This window comes from Balaenoptera acutorostrata, chromosome 11 (assembly GCF_949987535.1).
Source record: "Balaenoptera acutorostrata chromosome 11, mBalAcu1.1, whole genome shotgun sequence".
In the NCBI taxonomy this organism is placed as follows: Eukaryota; Metazoa; Chordata; class Mammalia; order Artiodactyla; family Balaenopteridae; genus Balaenoptera; species Balaenoptera acutorostrata.
This window is the reverse complement of record NC_080074.1, coordinates 7,413,464-7,432,974: the sequence shown is the minus strand read 5'-3', so window position 1 is coordinate 7,432,974 and position 19,511 is coordinate 7,413,464. Positions and strand designations below refer to the sequence as shown.

Here is a 19,511-nt window from a genome sequence, read left to right as displayed (position 1 = left end):
TAAGGCTTCTAGACTTAATTAACCCAGGAAGGGTGTCAGACTACACAAAGCATTTTCAGGTGATGCCATGTGGCCAGGGCCAGTGGGTTTGTGTTGTGAGGTTGCTTTATTCAGACTAACCAAGTGGTCATTCTGCCCTTGTGTCTGTTCTAGACCCTGGTGGGCAGCAATGGGACCATTCTGACCACAATGCCTGTGATGATGGGACAAGAGAAAGTGCCCATTAAGCAGGTACCTGGGGGAGTCAAGCAGCTCGAGCCCCCCAAGGAAGGAGAAAGGCGGACGACACACAACATCATTGAGAAGCGGTATCGCTCCTCCATCAATGACAAAATCATTGAGTTGAAGGACCTGGTCATGGGGACAGATGCCAAGGTAGGTGCCAAGCAAAATGGTGTTTCATGCCCCATCATCTCCCCTCTATCTGTCTTTGGTGCAGGAATTTAGGGAAGACCCAGGCCCAGGCTGAGTGAATGCAAGAATGGTTAAAGGTGCTTTCTTACTAAAGCATCTTGGTGTTTTGAAATTCCAGGATTATAAGATATTAACTGTTGGGTGTTGGTAAGGCAGTGGCCTGCCTGGACCTTTGAGTCTGCTCTGCAGTGGTGGTGGCCAGCCCGCCCCTCACAACCACCACCGTGTCTCAGACACCTGCTGCTCTCTGATGGCTAGGTACACAACCGTGTGTACGTCTGAGGCCGCTGGTGGCATTTTTGGCATATGTTTAATTGTATTCAGGGATGGCTAACAATATTTTAACCTTTTAGGGAGGAGGAAAAATGGAGATTGGGTCTTTGACAAAGAACAAATAGGGGAAATTGGTTTTTCATAAATTTCTGGTGTTTCAATGAATGTATCTTTTGGCTTTGGCACATAGGAGATTTTTTTTACCTGTTATCTGTTTATCTTTACCTCTATTTTGAAAGAAAATATAATTTTCCTTGTAGCCTACAAATCTGAAAGGTACTAATATACCTTTACTTAAGATAACCAGCCAACAGTGCTCTGGTTTTTTGTTTGTCATTTGTTTTCCTTAAAGCTTGTTTTGATGCTAGGATTATCATAGGAAGTAGGAGTAACAGCTAATATATAGTGTTACTGTGTGCCAGGCCAGAGGCTAAACTCTTTACACATATTAGCTCATTTAACCCTCATGGCAAGCCTATGACTCATATACGATCATTATCCCTATTTCACGGAGGAGGAAAGTGAGGTTCAGAGATGTTGAGTAACTTGTCCTGGGTTGCACAGCTAAGTAGTGGGAGAGTCAGCATCTGAGCCCAGCACCTCCCACTCCAGAGCCTGAGCTCTGGGCCTCTGCTTTCTTCACTGTGCAAGCTGGTCTGATGCCACCGTGTTTTTCACCCGTCTTCCTTCCCAGATGCACAAGTCTGGTGTTCTGAGGAAGGCCATTGACTACATCAAATACTTGCAGCAGGTCAATCATAAACTGCGCCAGGAGAACATGGTGCTGAAACTGGCAAATCAGAAGAACAGTAAGTGTGCTCGTTGAGAAAAGGGTTTCAGACTTTCCAGTTATAGTAGAAGTCCTGTGCTGGGCACTGGGGAGGGTCCACTGATGTGTACAAGGTGCCTTCAGGGGTGAAGCAGGAGCAGGGGCTGTGCATCCCTCACCTAGCCCAGCTCCAGCCGAGGTGGGGTGCTATAAAACGGACCGTTTGCCAGGTAGGGTTTTCTTTACAGAGCTCTTGAAGGGCATTGACCTAGGCAGCCTGGTGGACAATGATGTGGACCTGAAGATCGATGACTTTAATCAGAATGTCCTTCTGATGTCGCCTCCGGCCTCCGACTCAGGGTCCCAGGCAGGCTTCTCCCCCTACTCCATCGACTCTGAGCCAGGAAGCCCTCTATTGGATGATGCAAAGGTAATGAGCTTTTGAAATCCCCTGACCCCTGGAATCTCTCCCATCTCCCCGAAGTTAATAGTGGGGAGGCTGCAGACAGTGGTCCAGGTCAGGTGTTCAGAGGCCCTGGGCTGGAGAGGAACGAGAATTCTGTGAAATTAGCCACGTACTGGAGAATAAAGAAAAAGAAAGCTGACTCTGTATGGGGATACAACCTCCGGTTTTACTGGTCCTTGCTGAAAGGGCCCATCAGAGGGGAATAATGGCCAAATCCAGCATGGGAACACACAGCGGCTGTCGTGCGGAGCTAGGAGTTGCTGGAGGCGCCTCATTGCTTCCCTTGCCCATGATGAGCCTGGCAAGACCACTTTGTGAGGTTGATCAGTTGGGTTAGGATGAGGCTGCCTCTGGGTCCTCTTTGGGAAATGATTACAGTTTGCAGTCTAACAGATAACATTCCTACCAAGGGCCTTTAATTGTGGAAGAAAGCCCCTGGCAATTCTTGTTTAATGGAATTCGTTAAAAGAGGCTGAAGCCTAATGATCTTCCCAGGAACCTGTGGAGACCACTGGGGTTTGTGCTGTATTTTGACATTGGCAGTTTCTGGCTTCAAAAGCACAGAGTTTCCTTCTAGCGTAAGTTGTTTTTTTAAAATTTATTTATTTTATTTGTTTATTTTTGGCTGCGTTGGGTCTTCATTGCTACGCGAGGGCCTTCTCTAGCTGCGGCAAGCGGGGGCCACTCCTCGTCGCGGTGCACGGGCCCCCACCGCGGTGGCTTCTCTTGTTGCGGAGCACAGGCTCTAGAGTGCAGGCTCAGTAGTTGTGGCGCACGGGCCCAGTTGCTCCTCGGCATGTGGGATCTTCCCGGACCAGGGCTCGAACCTGGGTCCCCTGCACTGGCAGGCGGATTCCCAACCACTGTGCCACCAGGGAAGCCCCTAGCATAAGTTTTTGTTCAGGCCGTTTATTGTTTTTTTTTTTTTTTTTTCGTTTATTGTTATCATGTACTTAATTTTATTAAGGAAGCTCTATTTTTGAAATATTTTATAAATGTGATTCTGCTTGGTAACAAAAGGCCACATGACATATACGTTAAATTAGATAGGCGTCTGAATCGTCAGAAGAAATTTTCAAATGGTTTAAAAATACTGAAAAGGAGTTGTGTGGGATGTACACCCTGGGAGTCAGCGGAGATCTGGTTCCAGTCTCCCTCCCTCCTTAGGCTCCCTGGGCAGGCAGGGCCTCTGCCTCCAGTTCTCCCTCTGTAAAACTGGGGAGAAAACAAAACAATGTTGTGGTTTTAGAATAGGCAGGCGTCTGGGAATTCCCTGGCAGGCCAGTGGTTAGGACTCCGCACTTTCACTGCCGAGGGCCCGGGTTCAGTCCCTGGTTGGGGAACTAAGATCCTGTTAGCTGTGTGGTGCGGCTGAAAAAAAAAAAGAATAAGCAAGCTTCTGTAAATAGGTTCATACTAAAGTATGGTCTTTAATCAACTTTGAGGTGTAATTTATATGTGATACAATACACCTATTTTACTGTATGGTGCAGTATAATGAGTTTTAACAAACATACACGCTTATGTAACTCACAGTAATCAAGATATAGAGTAAAAAGCTGAAAGCGTTTCTTCCAAGATCAGGAACAAGGCAAGGATACCCACTCTCACCACTTTTATTCTACATAGAATTGGAAGTCCTAGCCACAGTGATCAGACAAGAAAAAGAAATAAAAGGAATCCAAATTGGAAAGAAAGAAGTAAAACTGTCACCGTTGGGCTTCTCTGCTGGCGTACTGGTTGGGAGTCCGCCTGCCAATGCAGGGGACATGGGTTTGATCCCTGGTCCGGGAAGATCCCACGTGCCGTGGAGCAACTAAGCCCGTGTGCCACAACTACTGAGCCTGCCCTCTAGAGCCTGCAAGCCACAACTGCTGAGCCCGTGTGCCACAACTACTGAAGCCCGCGCACCTAGAGCCCATGCTCCGCAGCAAGAGAAGCCACCGCGATGAGAAGCCCGCGCACCGCAACAAAGAGTAGCCCCCACTTGCTGCAACTAAAGAAAGCCCGCACACAGCAACAAGGACCCAATGCAGCCAAAAATAAATAAATAAACAAACAAACAAAAAACTGTCACTGTTTGCAGATGACATGATACTATATATAGGAAATTCTAAAGACACCTTCAAAAAAACTATTAGAACTAATAAATAAATTCAGTAAGTTTGCAGGATACAAAATTAATATACAGAAATCTGTTACATTTCTGTACACTAACAACAAAGTATCAGAAAGAGAAATGAAGAAAACAATCCCATTTACAATTGCATCGAAAAGAATAAAATACCTAGGAATAAATCTAACCAAGTAGGTAAAAGACCTGTACTGGAGAAACTATAAGACATTGATGAAAGAAATTGATGACAACACAAACAGATGGAAAGGTATATCATGCTCATGGGTTGGAAGAATTAATACTGTTAAAATGACCATATTCCTCCAGGCAACCTACAGATTCAGTGCAATCCCTATCAAAATACCAAAGACATTTTCACAGATCTAGAACAAATAATTCTAAAATTTATGTGGAAACACAGAGGACCCCAAATAGTGAAAACAATCTTGAGAAAGAACAACAGAGCTGGAGGTAGCACATTCCCTGATTTCAAACTACAGTAATCAAAACAATGTGGTACTGGCACAAAAACACACACATAGATCAATGGAACAGAATAGAGAGCCTAGAAACAAACCCATACTTATATGGTCAGTTAATCTATGACAAAGGAGGCAAGAATATACAAAGGGGAAATGACAGCTTCTTCAATAAATGGTGCTGGGAAAACGGGACAGCTACGTGCAGAAGAATCAACTGGACTACTTTCTCACACCATCTACAAAAATAAACTCAAAATGGATCAAAGACTTAAATGTAAGACCTGAAGCCGTAAGACTCCCAGAAGAAAACATAGGCAGTATGCTCTTTGTTATCAGTCTTAGCAATTTTTTTAAATTAATTAATTTCTTTATTTTTATTTATTTATTTTTGGCTGCATTGGGTCATCGTTGTTGCGTGCGCGGGCTTTCTCTAGTTGTGGCGAGCGGGGGCTACTCTTCGTTGCGGTGCGTGGGCTTCTCATCACAGTCGGAATGAGCAATCAGAAGAACAAAGTCCTTTTTTTTTTTTAATTTAATTTAATTAATTTATTTTTGGCTTCATTGCTGCGCGTGGACTTTCTGTAGTTGCGGCGAGGGGGGTTACTCTTCATTGCAGCGCGCAGGCTTCTCATCGTGGTGGCTTCTCTTGTTGCGGAGCACGGGCTCTAGGCGCGTGGGCTTCAATAGTTGCGGCACATGGGCTCAGCAGTTGTGGCTTGCAGGCTCTAGAGTACAGGCTCGGTAGTTGCGGCGCACGGGCTTCATTGCTGTGCAGCATGTGGGATCTTCCCGGACTGGGGCTCGAACCCGTGTCCCCTGCATTGGCAGGCGGATTCTTAACCACTGTGCCACCAGGGAAATCTGGTCTTAGCAAATTTGGGGGGGCTGTGTCTCCTCAGGCAAGGGGAACAAAAGCAAAAATAAACAAATGGGACTACGTCAAATTAAAAAGCTTTTGCATAGGGACTTCCCTGGTGGTCCAGTGGTAAAGAATTGCCTTCCAATGCAGGAGACACGGGTTCGATCCCTGGTCGGACAACTAAGATCCCACATGCCGCTGGGCAACTAAGACTGTGTGCCACAACCACTGAGCCCACGCATCTTAGCTAGAGAGCCTGCATGCCACAAACTACAAAACCCATGCGCTCTGGAGCCCACACGCCACAACTACAGAGCCCAAGCGCTCTGGAAGCTGCACCCCACAACTAGAGAGAGAAAAACCCGCACGCCACAACTAGAGGGGAGCCCACAGGCCACAACTAGAGAGGAGCCCACAGGCTACAACTAGAGAGAAGCCCACACGCCACAGCGGAGAGCCCACGCACCACAACAAAAAGATTCTGCGTGCCACAACTAAGACCCGACGCAGCTAAAAATAAAAATAAATTAAGAAAAAAAAAAGGAGTAGACGGATGTAACCCTAAAAAAAAAAACGAAAGTAAAACCTTTTGCACAGCAAAGGAGACTACTAACAAAACTAAAAGGCTACCTACTGAATGGAAGAAGGTATTTGCAAACAATATATCTAATAAGGGGTTAGTATCCAAAATTTTCAAAGAACTCGTACAACTCAACATCAGAAAAATCCCCAAACAAACAACAATTTTAAAATGGGCAGAAAACATGAATAGACATTTTTGCAGGACATACAAATGGTCAACAGGCACATGAAAAGATGCTCAACATCAGGAATTCCCTGGTGGTCCAGTGGTCAGGACTCCGAGCTTCCATTGTAGGGAGCATGGGTTCGATCCCTTGTCAGGGGACTAGATCCTGCATGCCACAACTAAGATTTCGCATGCCGCAACTAAAAAGATCCCACACGCAGCAATGAAGATCCCGCATGCCACAACTAAGACCCGGCACAGCCAAAGAAATAAATATTTAAAAAAAAAAAAAAAAAAAGATATATGTACCCCTATGTTTGTTGCAGCATTATTTACAATAGCCAAGATAAGGAAGCAACCTGAGTGCCCAGAAATAGATGAATGGATAAAGAAGATGTGGTATATATGCAATGAAATACTAGCCATAAAAAAAGAGTGAAATCTTGCCATTTGTGACAACATGGATCGACCTAGAGGGTATTATGCTAAGTGAAATAAAAGAGACAGAATGATAGGTGTTGGTGAGGATGTGGAGAAAAGGGGACCCTCATGCACTATTGGTGGAAATGAAAATTGATGCAGCCACTATGGAAAACAGTAGGGAGGTTCCTCAAAAAATTTGAAATAGAACTACCATCCAATCCAGCAGTTCCACTTCTGGGTATTTTTCTGAAGAAAACAAAAACACTAATTCAAAAAGTAATGTTCACCCTTATGTTTATTGCAGCATTATTTGCAATAGCCCAAGATATGGAAGCAACCTAAGTGCCCACGGATAGATGAGTAGATAAAGAAGATGTGGTATAGATACACAGTGTAATGTTACTTAGCTGTAAAAAAGAATGAGATCTTGTCACACCATGTATGATCCTAGAGGATATTATGCTAAGTGAAATGAGTCAGACAAAGACAAATACATAGGATTTCACTTATATATGGAATCTAAAAAACAAAACAAATGGACGAACACAACAAAACGAAACAGACTGGTAGATACAGAGAACAAATGGGTGATTGCCAGAGGGGAGGGAGTTGGGAGGGTGAGTGAAATAGGTGAGGGGAGGTTAAGAGATACTACAAACTAAAAAAAAAATTTAAAAAAAGATACTACAAACTTCCAGTTACAAAATAAATGTCACAGGGGTGAAATATACAACATGGGGAATATAGTCAGTAATATCGTAGTGCTTTTGTATGGTGACAGATGGTAACTAGACTTATCATGGAGCTGATGTACTGTATGAAAATATCGAGTCACTCTGTTGTGTACCTGGAACCAACATAGTGTTGTAGGTCAATTATACTTCAATTAAAAAAAAACAATAGGGAATTCCCTGGAGGTCCAGTGGTTGGGACTCCGCTCTTTCACTGCTGAGGACCCGGGTTCGATCCCTGGTCAGGGAACTAAGATCTTATCAGCTGCGTGGTACAGCCAAAAACAAAACAAAAAACAATAAATGGGGCTTCCCTGGTGGCACAGTGGTTAAGAGTCCAGCTGCCAGTGCAGTGGACACAGGTTCGAGCCCTGGTCCGGGATGATCCCACATGCCACGGAGCAACTAAGCCCGTGCATCACAACTACTGAGCCTGTGCTCTAGAGCCCGAGAACCACAGCCACTGAGCCCGCGTGCCGCAACTACTGAAGCTTGCATGCCTAGAGCCCGTGCTCCGCAACAAGAGAAGCCACTGCAATGAGAAGCCCGTGCCCTGCAACAAAGAGTAGCCACCGCTCGCCACAACTAGGGAAAGCCCACGCACAGCAACAAAGACCCAAGGCAGCCAAAAATAAATAAAATAAAAATAAATAAATTTATTAAAAAAAAACAATAAATGAATAAATCTCTTCTAGTTTAAAACAAAATGATATAGAACATTTTTATCTCCCATGAACTTACACCTTTGCAGGAAGTGCACACATGCCTCTCCAGCCTCAGACAACTTATGATCTGCCTTCTGTCACTTTAGATTAGCTTGCCTGTTGTGGAATTACACAGAAACAGAATCCTGCAGAGTGTTCTCTTTTGTGATGGAGCTCTGTTGTAAAAGCAGAGCTCATGTCCCTCTGGTCTTTAGAACATGTTCTTCTCCCAGGTGGCAAGAGGGCAAGTGCTTTCTTCCCATCTGACTTAATGGCCTTGAATTTAAATCTCACAATCTGATTCCGATATATATAAAAGTAAAATGCTATAAAAACCCACGCAGTATTCATTCTAACCTTGCGGCCCCCTGTTTTGAAGGTCAAAGATGAGCCAGACTCTCCTCCTGTAGCCCTTGGCATGGTGGACCGCTCGCGAATCCTGCTGTGTGTCCTCACCTTCCTGTGCCTCTCCTTTAACCCCCTGACCGCCCTGCTGCAATGGGGAGGGGCCCACGACTCGGACCAGCATCCACACTCAGGCTCTGGCCGCAGCATGCTGTCACTCGAGTCAGGTAGGTGGAAGACCCCTCGTGCCACCCGGGCCTGGGTGGGCTGCTGTGGCAGCAGAAGGCCCTGCATGCAGCCACTCGGCTTGTCCGCCAGGTCCCGAAGGGCTTTCTTAGGGGACCCCCCACCTGCTTGCTTCTGATAGGGACAGGCATAAGTTGCATTTCGGAAGTAACAGGCAAACCCAAGTTCAGTCAGAAAAAGCAAAACAAATCAGGACCCTGCGCTGCCGTAACTGGGGGTTTGAGGGTGTGGCTGTTTGAAGGAGGATGTGGTCTTCTTACTGCCTGAGTCATTAAACCAGTGGCCTAACCCTGCCTCGGCTAACAAAGATTTTTGTGGCATCCTGCCCCATAGTGACAAGGGCTACAGGGTTCCTAGTTAGGCTGTAGAATTGTCCCAGATTTGCTACAGTGTGGATTAAGGTGCATGTATTATTCCTCCCCTCTGCACTTCGACATGGTTACTAAATGAAGCAATCGCATTTGTTCCAAAAATGAGGTAGGAGGCTCTTTCCTGTCACAGTGAGGGGTCAGTCAAGTGCCCTGCAGTGTCCCAGGGCTGCTTCGGGAGGCGCTTCCCCACGGGCTCAGCTGCGCCGCTCCTCCTTAGGCTCTGGGGGCTGGCTGGGCTGGATGATGCCGACGCTCCTCCTGTGGCTGGTGAACGGTGTGATTGTCCTGAGCGTCTTCGTGAAGCTGCTGGTCCACGGGGAGCCAGTGGTCCGGCCTCATTCGCGCTCCTCGGTCACCTTCTGGAGGCACCGGAAGCAGGCAGACCTGGACCTGGCCCGGGTGAGTCCTGCCGCCTGCCTTTCCCCTTCCTCCCCCAGGCTCGGCCCATAACCCGGCAACTTATTCCAGCACCCCAGGGTATAAAAATACCCCGGGGGCAAGAGGAGGAGGGGACCCTACCCTCAACAGTTCCAGGGCAGCGGAGGAGAGGGCACCTAGGCAGAAGTGATTCCACAGACACGAGCTGATCTCTAGTCTGTAATATGACGGGAGAGTAAAGTGCTCTGGGAGCCTGGGGTGTGAGCAGAGCAGTCAAGACCAGGAAGGCCCTTCCAAGGGGAGAGGACGGCAGGAATAGGTGGGCTTCTGGGGGACTGGCAAGTAGATGGTATGTCTGGAGTGTAGGATATGTCGGGGGAGACGAGGACTACGGCTGGTAGTGTAGCTAGGGCCCAAGTTGGAGACGTATTTGACTAGTGACTGATTTGAGATTTTTGTCCCAGTTCTCTGGAGAACCAGGAAGGTTTTTGAGCAGGAAAATTCACTGGAAGTCCTCTTTTGAAATCAACAAAGGAGTTTATGGGAAGGATTCTGGGGCAAACTCACGGCACGGAAGGAAGAGTTAAACACCCGTGTCTCGGGAGGAACAAGGACCAGGACAGGCCTCGGCAGCAGGTAGCCGTGGGCCTGCTCTCCCCGCCTGCAAGCTGCAGAACCCACGAGAGAGGATTTGGCCAGCCAGTCCGTCAGTGGACCTGTCAGCCATGTCCAGGGCTGCGGCTACTGGAATGTAGGTGTGGTTGTTGGCACTACCCCTAACGCAGGATGACACGCACCCCTAGATGTTTATCCTAGAGACGGGTTCAGGGCTGTGTTTTACAAACGTCATTCTGGTGGCAGTATGAAGGGTGGGTTGGAGGAGGGAGACACAAGATGCATGGAAGCAAGTGAGGGTGCTCTTAGAAGAGGCTGGGTGAGAGGTGACAAGGACCTGGAAACTGAAAGGAAAGTCATGAATTCAAGAAATACTTGAGATGTGTAATGGAAGGAAAGTGGCAGTGACAGTGACTCAGAGATGGGGGAGGCTGGAAGCTGTGGTGGGCTCCGTCTAACCGTGTTGCTTGGAAGTGCTGTGAGAGGGCCCTGAGGGTGAGAAACTTCCAGACCAGGAGGCATGCCATGGGGCCAAGACGTGGGGGCCAAGACGGGTCGGGACCAGGCTGTGTTGGAAGCTGTGCGTCTGCCAGGGGAGGGCGCTCAAGGGCGAGTTGCATTGGTGAGTTGGAAGAGACAAGAGCCAAAGCCTGAGCCTTGGAAACGGCCAACCTTCCTGGGAAAGACGGGGAAGAGGAGCCAGGAGACACAGAGAAAGGCCCACCTCCTTTGGAATCTGTAAACACAGGTGCTTCTCCTGGCTGGAAGGATGGCAGCACCACCTCAGAGATTGTCATCCTCAGAGCACTGGCATCCACTTTCCCCTTGTAAGGATCCTCTTTTCTGTAATGGTGCAGGAAGGGAAGTACAGGTATCATACCCACTGCATGATGGGAAGGGAGAAGAGCGTTTACTCCAGTTTCTCAAGGCTGTGTCGCCTCCAGTCATGAGAAAAAGGCCTTCAGTACAGGGCAGGAGACTCCCCGCTAGACCCTCTCAGGTTGGCAGAGAGTTGTTCAGATCCTTGGTTAGAGTAGTTCAGCTGTGTATTTGCCTAGAACTGTGGTTCTCAAACGTCAGACATTAGGATCACCCGGAGGCCCCAACCCCAGAGGCTCTGATTCAGTAGGTCGGGGGGAGGGTTAGAGTGAGGCACCAAGAATTCACATTTCTCACAAGATTCCCAGAAACCAGTAGCATCTAACCAGATACTGTTGGTCTCTGGGAACCACACTTTGAGAACCTAAAAGCCTAAAAGATCACATCGTTCATCATCTAAATCCATGTCATCACCTTATGTATGAAAGCTACAGTGGGAAATTCTGAATAGTATTTGCTTGAAGATATAACACAATACCATCCCAATTTAGTAAAACGGCTGGGAGGAAATATATCAAAATGTCAGCAGTCATTCTTTCTGGGGGATAAGATTACAGGTGATTTCTTTTTACTTTTTTTGTAGCTTTCTAAATTTTCCCAGATTTTCTTCAATGAGCATGTATTACTCTGATAATCTGGAGGGGTGAAGAGAAAGTAAGAGTTTTTGTTAAAGCAAAACAAAAAGGCCACATCAAGGCCAGCGAACATTACACCTTCTTGCTTCTTGCTAGGGGGATTTTGCAGCTGCCGCTGCCAACCTGCAAACCTGCCTGTCGGTGTTGGGCCGGGCACTGCCCACCTCCCGCCTGGACCTGGCCTGCAGCCTCTCCTGGAACGTGATCCGCTACAGCCTGCAGAAGCTGCGCCTGGTGCGCTGGCTGCTCAAGAAGGTCTTCCAGCACCGGCGGGCCACCCTGGCCACCGCCGCAGGCTTTGAGGAGGAAGCTAAGACCAGCGCCCGGGATGCAGCCCTGGCCTATCACAGGCTGCACCAGCTGCACATCACAGGTGAGGGCTGCCACCACGGCCCGTCTTGCCTCGAAGTGCCCCCATGCCATTGCTCCACCCTGGCGCAGTTTGCCAGTTTTCTGCCCCAGCTGAATGACGTCCCCTTCACACTACCCATTTAGGATGGTTAGACAAACAGCCATGGCGGTAAAGATTGCAGTTCATCAATTTAAGACACACATTTTTCACATTAATATCGCTACACTTGGCTTTGTCCTCTACACAATGAGTGTCATGGTTGAGTTGGCAGTGTTTTTTCCTTGGTGGTACTTAACAGTGAAACTTAAAATTGATGGCATCTTAGTTTCAGTGGAATATGATCATTTATTTCATTCAAGGCACTCCTGCTCTAATAGAGAAGCAGACAGGTCAGCAAATGAATTACTGTTCTGTGTGGTAGAGGTAGCAGAAGAATTGGATTTCAGTTCAGGGGAAGGGGTACTTGTTGGGGAGGGTTTCAGGAAAGGCTTTCTGGAAAGTCTCGGCTTTGCATGAAAGGATGCGTGGAGTTCACCAGCTCTGCAGAAGGGGAAGTGCCTTCCAGGCAGAGGGATGCATGTTCCCAGGGAGGAACCCCACGTGGGTGGCTCTGGAGGAGAATATTTCAGTGGTCCCCAAGGTGGCTGTGCAAGGGGCAAGGGATGGGAGTCAGCGCAGTAGAGGAAATGACATCATCAGGTCTGTGCTTCTGAGGTCGAGAAGATTCGCTCTGAAGAGAGGATTGAGGCTGCCTTCAGGAAGGACCAGTGGAAGCTAATGCAGGTGCCAAGAGGACAAGACAGAGAGAAAGGAGAAAGTGGGGTTGACAGGCCTTGGGGACTCATTGGACGGGAAGGGTAAGGAAAGGAGCTGGCTAAGATGATTCCCTAGTTTCTTGCTTGAGAGTTTGGGTGAACGCTGTTGCCACCAGCAAAGGTGAGGAAAACAAGAGGAAAAGCAGTTTTCTAGGGAGGAGGTGAGAAGTTCCGCTCGGGGCACTTGCCTGTGAGACACCGAGGGGAAATGATGCAGTGGTGGGGGCCACGCTGGATCTGTAGCCCAAGGAAAGGAGCTGGGTCTTTGGCCTGCAGGTGAGAATGAAAACCATGGGCGCTGATGAGAGGGCTTGTGGTGAAGGGGGGCCCCTCGAGGGCATGTGGAAGGAGACCCGCACGGAAGGGGCAGGCCCGGGACAAGGAGTCGGGCGGAGGTCAGGCAGGAGAGGCCAAGATGCTTGGTGTAGGGGGAGCAAAGTCAGAGGGTTCAAGAAGGGAAGTTGCTGCTGGGCCACCGATAAGATGAGGGCAGAGAGCAGCAGTGGGATGTGGTAACAGGAAGGCAGTAGAAGGCAATAGAAGGCTCCTAGAGGGAGCTTCAGCCCGGGCCCCAGGGGGAATGGAGGTGAGACACTGGGGCCAGCTGTGGGGTGTGAACACCTGGGGCCTTCGTAGAGTTCTAGCAGAGAGCCATTTGCAGACCTACCCTGCTTCTCTGTCCCATCAGTGTGCCTGGGCCCGGGGGGAAGGAACCAGCTCCATCCCAGGTCTCTGATCTGGAGGCTGCATCTGTTCAGGAGAATTCCAGCTGGGATGGTTCACATCACTCATTCTGCCCACATTCACTGAGCACTCTGTGGGCCTGGTCCTGCGCAAGGCACCAAGAGGACAGAGGTGACTAAGAGGTGACATGGTCCCCACACTGCCCTCCGCCTTCCTTCCCTGCAAAGGAGAAAACCCAGTCGGTGGTGCCTCCCGGGGGAGACCAACACCTAACGCCTGTGCAGAATGAAGTCTGGGGGCTGATAAAAGACCAGAGAGGCTGGGTGGGGTCGGGAGGCCTGGCTGGGCCACCCCTGAGGCTCAGCACAGCGAGGCGCCTGCTTGCCTTGGGCACCTCCCTGCGCTATGGTGAGGGCCGAAGCAGGCGGCAGCGTGAAAGCCTCAGAGCCTCGACGGGCCCCGGGGCCTGAGCAAGGGCACTCTGGTCCCTGAGTTCAGGGCCACCGCAGACAAGCTGTACAGCCCTCACGGGACGGTTAGTAAGCCTCTCCTGGCCTTCCACCTCCGCCCCATCATGTGTCCGCTGTCACGGCTCAGTTGTGTGTCACGTCCCCCCCCTCAGAAGCGTGTGCGCTTATATACTGTGGGGTCTTGTTGAATGAAAATAAATTCACATCAGTTTGTTCTTGGGTCTTTGTCTTTAATTTTTATAACCTTTCTCGCAACATTTGGAGACACAGGATTGTGTTAGCAGGACGTGGCCATGCTGTTGATGCCGTTTTGGAAAGCATTGCAGTTCGCGCCTCTGAGTCCCGTTCACCGGCCTGCAGTCACAGCCACTCCCATGACACAGGGCTGGGGCCGTGGGCCAGGCCCGTGACCTGTGTTTTCTCTTGTCCCCAGCAACCTGTGAGGCAGAAAGGAGCACACCACTACTAAGTCACAGAGCCTGGCACCCCATCCAGGACTGTCTGATCACCAAGCTCACAGACTTTCTCCTCTGGTTCTGCTGTTGCTGCGATTGTGCTTGAGAAAGCAGGAAAAAGCTTGGGTTGAGGGAATCTGTCAACAATCGTTGTCCGTTTCTGCCGCCATAGGCAAGCTTCCTGTGGGATCCGCCTGTTCAGATGTACACATGGCTTTGTGCGCTGTGAACCTGGCTGAATGTGCAGAGGAGAAAATCCCCCCGAGCACGCTGGTTGAGATCCATCTCACGGCCGCCATGGGGCTCAAGACCCGGTGTGGAGGCAAGCTGGGCTTCCTGGCGGTGAGTGTCCTTCAGTTCCCTTCTGTGGACCTTCGCTGAGTGCCCTTCCCAGCCAGGAGCCAAGATGTGAACATAGGTGTGGGCCCCCACCCTTGGGGGCCGACCACTTAGAGGGGTAGACATTCATTCAGTGGGTCATTCCACAAATACTTAGGGCAGTGAACACAACAGATGAAATTCCTCCCTTACAAGCATAACAAGGCAGGCATTTTAGTGCCCTGAGGTGAGAAGATTGATTCAGTGATAAGAGCGACCTGTATTCAGGGGTTAATATATGACTCTTCTGCTTGGAATCTTCTGGTTGTGTCTCCTGGTTCTTTTATTCACTCAGAAGTATTCTATTTGGTACCTTGTGTTGATCACAGCACTGTGGGTCCAGAAGTGGAAAACAATGTATGTCTTGTGAGGAGCTCAGGTCAGATTCTGGGTGGGAACTGGGGTTTCAGGCGCCTCCAGTGAGCCTGACACAGGGCCAGCCTCGGGAATTCACAACTGGGTAATTCACAGTCCTTGTTACCAGCTAGTTCCCAGCCTCTGCTGACCTCAGGCTTCCTCTTACTGCAGCAGACATAGGCACGTTTCATTCAATGTCTACTTTGGGTAGGCTGACCAACACATCAGCTGTGTTCAGAAAAGAATGATCACATCCCCCCCATCCATTTCCATATCTCATTAATAGCGCTGATGAGCTGAGAATGAGCAGGAACGTGCCCTGTGGTGACAGTGATACGTTTCTTGAAGTGTGTCACCGTAATCTGGGTGATGAAGGGCATGGGAGAGCCCAGTGTACTTTCTGTGTCTCAACCCTGTTTCCAAGACCCAAATAAGACGTTCATTCAGCAAACGTGACTGAGTCCCTGCTCTAGGCCAGGCACGTCCCAGGGAGGACGTGCAGTGGCCAGCAGGACATTCGCCCTACCTGGGGGAGCACATAGTCTGTCAGGGAAACCAGACCAGGACCAGGCCTTCGGGGCAGTAGAGGAGTGTGAGGGTGGGGCTAACCTGGCTGCCCAGAGAGCACACTGGGCTCCCGACCCCATCTTAGAGGAAGTCAAGGTGGGCGTTCTGGGCAAAGTGAATCTAGGCTGGGCGCAGTCCTAGTGCTCTGGGCCAATGTTGTTACATTTTAACTTCTCTGCCTCCCAGAAGTATTTTGAAGGCATTAATTTTATGGAAATACAACATACATACAGAAAAATGAGCACATTTTAACTTAACAGCTATTTTCACGAAGTGAACTTAACGCATGTAAACAGCCACCCAGATCAAGAAGTGGTACGTTCCCATCACCCGCAAAAGCCTCCTGCAGGCCTTCACTCACGCTGCCCCCCGCAGAGGTGACCATCATTCTGATTTCTGTCACCGTAATTTAACCCACCCGTTGTTTGTTGTTCCTGTAAATCTTTTATTGAAGTACAATATACATGTAGAAAAGTACGCAAATTGTAAATACGCAGGTCAGGGACTTCCCTGGTGGTCCAGTGGCTAGGACTCTGCGCTCCCAATGCAGGGGGGCCCGGGTTTGATTCCTGGTCAGGGAACTAGATCCCACATGCTGCAACTAAAAAGGATCCCACATGCTGCAACTAAAGATCCAGCATGCCACAACTAAAGATCCCGTGTGCCGCAATGAAGATCCCGTGTGCCGCAACTAAGTACTTATTTGGCACAGCCAAATAACTAATAAATAAATAAGAAAATTTTTATTTAAAAATAATATTAATAAATAAGTAAATAAATAAATACACAGGTCAGTGACTTCACAAAATGAACACACTCTTATAACCAGCAGACAGATCAAGAAACAGAACACGACCAAGATCCCGGAAGCCTACCTTGGGCCCCTTGCAGTCAGCAAACTGCCCCTCCCCCCAAGCCCTCTAGCCAAGTGACCACTATCCCCATGAAAGGAGAGTCACACATATGTCCTGTATATGTCTGGCTGTCTTGGCTCAGCATCATGTGTAAGGTTCATTTATGTTGCGTGTACTTACGGATTGCCCATTCTCATTACGTTATAGTAGTCCATTGTATGACTAGACGCTTATAAGTGGACTTCTGGGTTGTTTCCTGTTTTTGGTTATTGTGAATAGTGCTGCTGTGAACATCCCTGTTCATCTTTCAGTGAACATGTGGCTGCGTTTCTGGGATGGCACTGCTAGGTCAGAGGTTATGCATATGTTCAGCTTCAGTAGACACTGCCTGACAGTTTTCCAAAGTGGATGTACCAATTTTCACCTCACCAACAGTGGAAAGAGTTCCAGTTCTGCACCCTCACCAATCACATGACAGTGTTGTTTTTTTAGCCCTGCTGGTGGTATCTCATAGTTTTCATTTGTAATTCCCAGGTGATGAAAGATGTTGAGCACCTTTTCATTGGCCATTTGGATAGTTTGATGGCCATTTGGATAGTCTCTTTTGTGAAAACCCTGTTCAAGTCTTTTACCTGTTTTTTATTTGTGACGTCTTTCTTTTTGTTGGTTTGAAGAGTTCTTTATTCTGGCTACGATCCTTTGTTGGATATGTGCTTTGCATATATCGTTTCCCTCTGTGACTTGCCTGTTCTCTCTCTGAGTGGTGTTGATTGTTGAGCACAAGTTCTTTTTTTTTAATTTTGGCTGTGTTGGGTCTTTGTTGCTGTGCGCGGGCTTTCTCTAGTTGCGGCGAGCAGGGGCTACTCTCTTCGTTGCGGTGAGCAGGCTTCTCATCGCGGTGGCTTCTCGTTGCGGAGCATGGGCTCTAGGTGTGTGGGCTTCAGTAGTTGTGGCATGAGGGCTCAGTAGCTGTGGCTCGTGGGCTCTAGCGCTCAGGCTTAGTAGTTGTGGTGCACAGGCTTAGTTGCTCCGCGGCATGTGGGATCTTCCCAGACGAGGGCTCGAACGCCTGGCCCCTGCATTAGCAGGCAGATTCTTAACCACTGCACCACCAGGGAAGTCCGAGCACAAGTTCTTAATGTTCATGAAATCCAGATTATTCGTCTTTTCCTTAGCAATTAGACATTTTATGTCCTGTTTAATATATCTTCATCCTACCCCAGTGTCATGAAGATACTCTCCTATGGTATCTGCTAGTCTAGTCACTTTATTTTCAAATGTTCACACATAGGTCTGTAATCCACTTGGAACTGATTTTTATATGAGTTGGAGGTAGGGTTGCAAGATCGACTTTTTTTTCATATGTATTATCTCCCAACCCCAGAATCTGTTGTTAAAATGACTGCCCTTTCCACACTGCACCAAGTGGCACCTTTTGCGTAAATTAAATGTCCATGTGTGATGAGTCTCCTTCTGGACGCTCTAGTCAGTTCCATTGCACCAACACCGCACACCCCTAATGGCCAAGCCCTCGAATACGTCTTGATATCTGGAAGTGTCAGTCCTCCGGCTCTAGTGACTAGTGTTTGCTCTTTACCTTGCCATATAAATTTTAGGATCATCCCATCATCCCAGAAATCCCACTGGGGTTTTGATTGTCTTTGTTGCTAAGACGCAGCTGTTCTTTAATGGGCTACTCAGCCCATTTGAGGAAGGCATGTGTGTAACAGCTGAGGATCAGGAAAATGGTTCCCTAATAAGTGTCCCCCCACCCCAAAAATATTGGGTATGCCTAACAATCAGTGAGCAGTTTAATGTGCATGTGCTCAGTTTTCTTCCTGCACGTCAGAACATATATGCATTATAATTTATTTAATGTGATCATACCAGAAACCGTGTTTTGCCACTTGCTTTTTTCAACCAAATTATAAGTCTTGGGCCTCTTTCTCTGTTGCCTCCTATTCCACAGAGGTACTTGCTGCTCCAGCGTGTGTAAACACCGTCCTTGATGGAGCCAGTGTGCCGCTGCTAGATGTTTGGGTTTCCAGCATTTGCAGTTAGAAACAGTGCTGCAGGGAGCACCCTCACCCGCTTGTACAAATACCTCTTCAGGTTAAGTCTAGAGGTAGTGATGCTGGGTCAAAGAGTATCAATATTTGGAAAATCAGTGGTATTGCCAAGTGTGCATTTTCAGTAAGGTGGGAAAAGGAGAGGAACCAGTCTCTAGGAAAGTAGCTGCCCCTCTCATCTGTTGGCTTCTCTTGGAAGGGGAATGAGAGACCCAGATAGTACTTTCTTAAATAGGAAGAAGCTTTGAATTTGGTGGAATGTATTTAGCCAGCAAATGAGTCAGGCATTGGGGGTCACGCAGAGGGCTGGCCTCCGTGAAAATGGTGTAGACCAGAGGTTGCCAAGCTTTCTTGGTTCACGGCACCCTTTGTGCCTCAGTAATTTTTTCATGGTTTCCTTGGGCTAAAGGAAATACCTAACAGTTCTGTTTGTTAATTAGGTGCAAAGATCTTAATAGATATATTTGTCTTAACAACTTAGTGGCCACTTGGAAAAATAATACACAAAACTGAAGGAAGAAATAACGTTTGATTTCTATTCTTAATAACCATAGCTACTTACTAATGGGATGTGTGTGCCTGCTGCATGTGCCTTCTCAGACTTTGAAATCAGGCTGGACGCCACCACCTTCACTTCCTGTCCCACACCAGCTTTCACGCCGCACTTGCTTTTTGTTACAACAGCCTCCAAAAACTCAGCTTCCCAAAGATGACACCACCCAGAGGACGGTCATGCAGTCTCACATTGAGACCAAACTGCCTCCATCTAGCAGTTTACATGGTGTCTGATTCATGTTGAGCATTGCTGTGTTCCCCCCCAAAGTGTGAAATATCCAGCGGCACCCCTGTGAGTTTGCTGTGGTGCTTTGGGGTGCCTTGGCACACAGTTTGAGAACCACCAAGTCGGACTGGCGTGGGAGGACGTAACCTGGAGTTGGAACTGGCCCAGGGGTACAGGGTGGCCCTCAGGATCCAAACAGTTCTGAGTCTCCTGCCACAGCCGCTCAATTCAGCAATTAGCAGATGAGTTATGGTGGTGGGGTTGCTCCTCAGCCC

General features: G+C 48.3%; 1 protein-coding gene across 1 annotated transcript in view; it reads left to right on the top strand.

The window, feature by feature from the left end:
• Positions 1 to 19,511, top strand: part of SREBF2 (sterol regulatory element binding transcription factor 2) — a 60,782-nt gene that overhangs the window by 27,419 nt on the left and 13,852 nt on the right. The window contains exons 5-11 of the mRNA XM_057556342.1: positions 154 to 375; positions 1,382 to 1,496; positions 1,705 to 1,886; positions 8,365 to 8,557; positions 9,165 to 9,346; positions 11,551 to 11,827; positions 14,403 to 14,572. Of these exons, the coding sequence (XP_057412325.1) occupies positions 154 to 375; positions 1,382 to 1,496; positions 1,705 to 1,886; positions 8,365 to 8,557; positions 9,165 to 9,346; positions 11,551 to 11,827; positions 14,403 to 14,572 (1,341 nt within the window). The remainder of the gene's footprint in view (positions 1 to 153; positions 376 to 1,381; positions 1,497 to 1,704; positions 1,887 to 8,364; positions 8,558 to 9,164; positions 9,347 to 11,550; positions 11,828 to 14,402; positions 14,573 to 19,511) is intronic.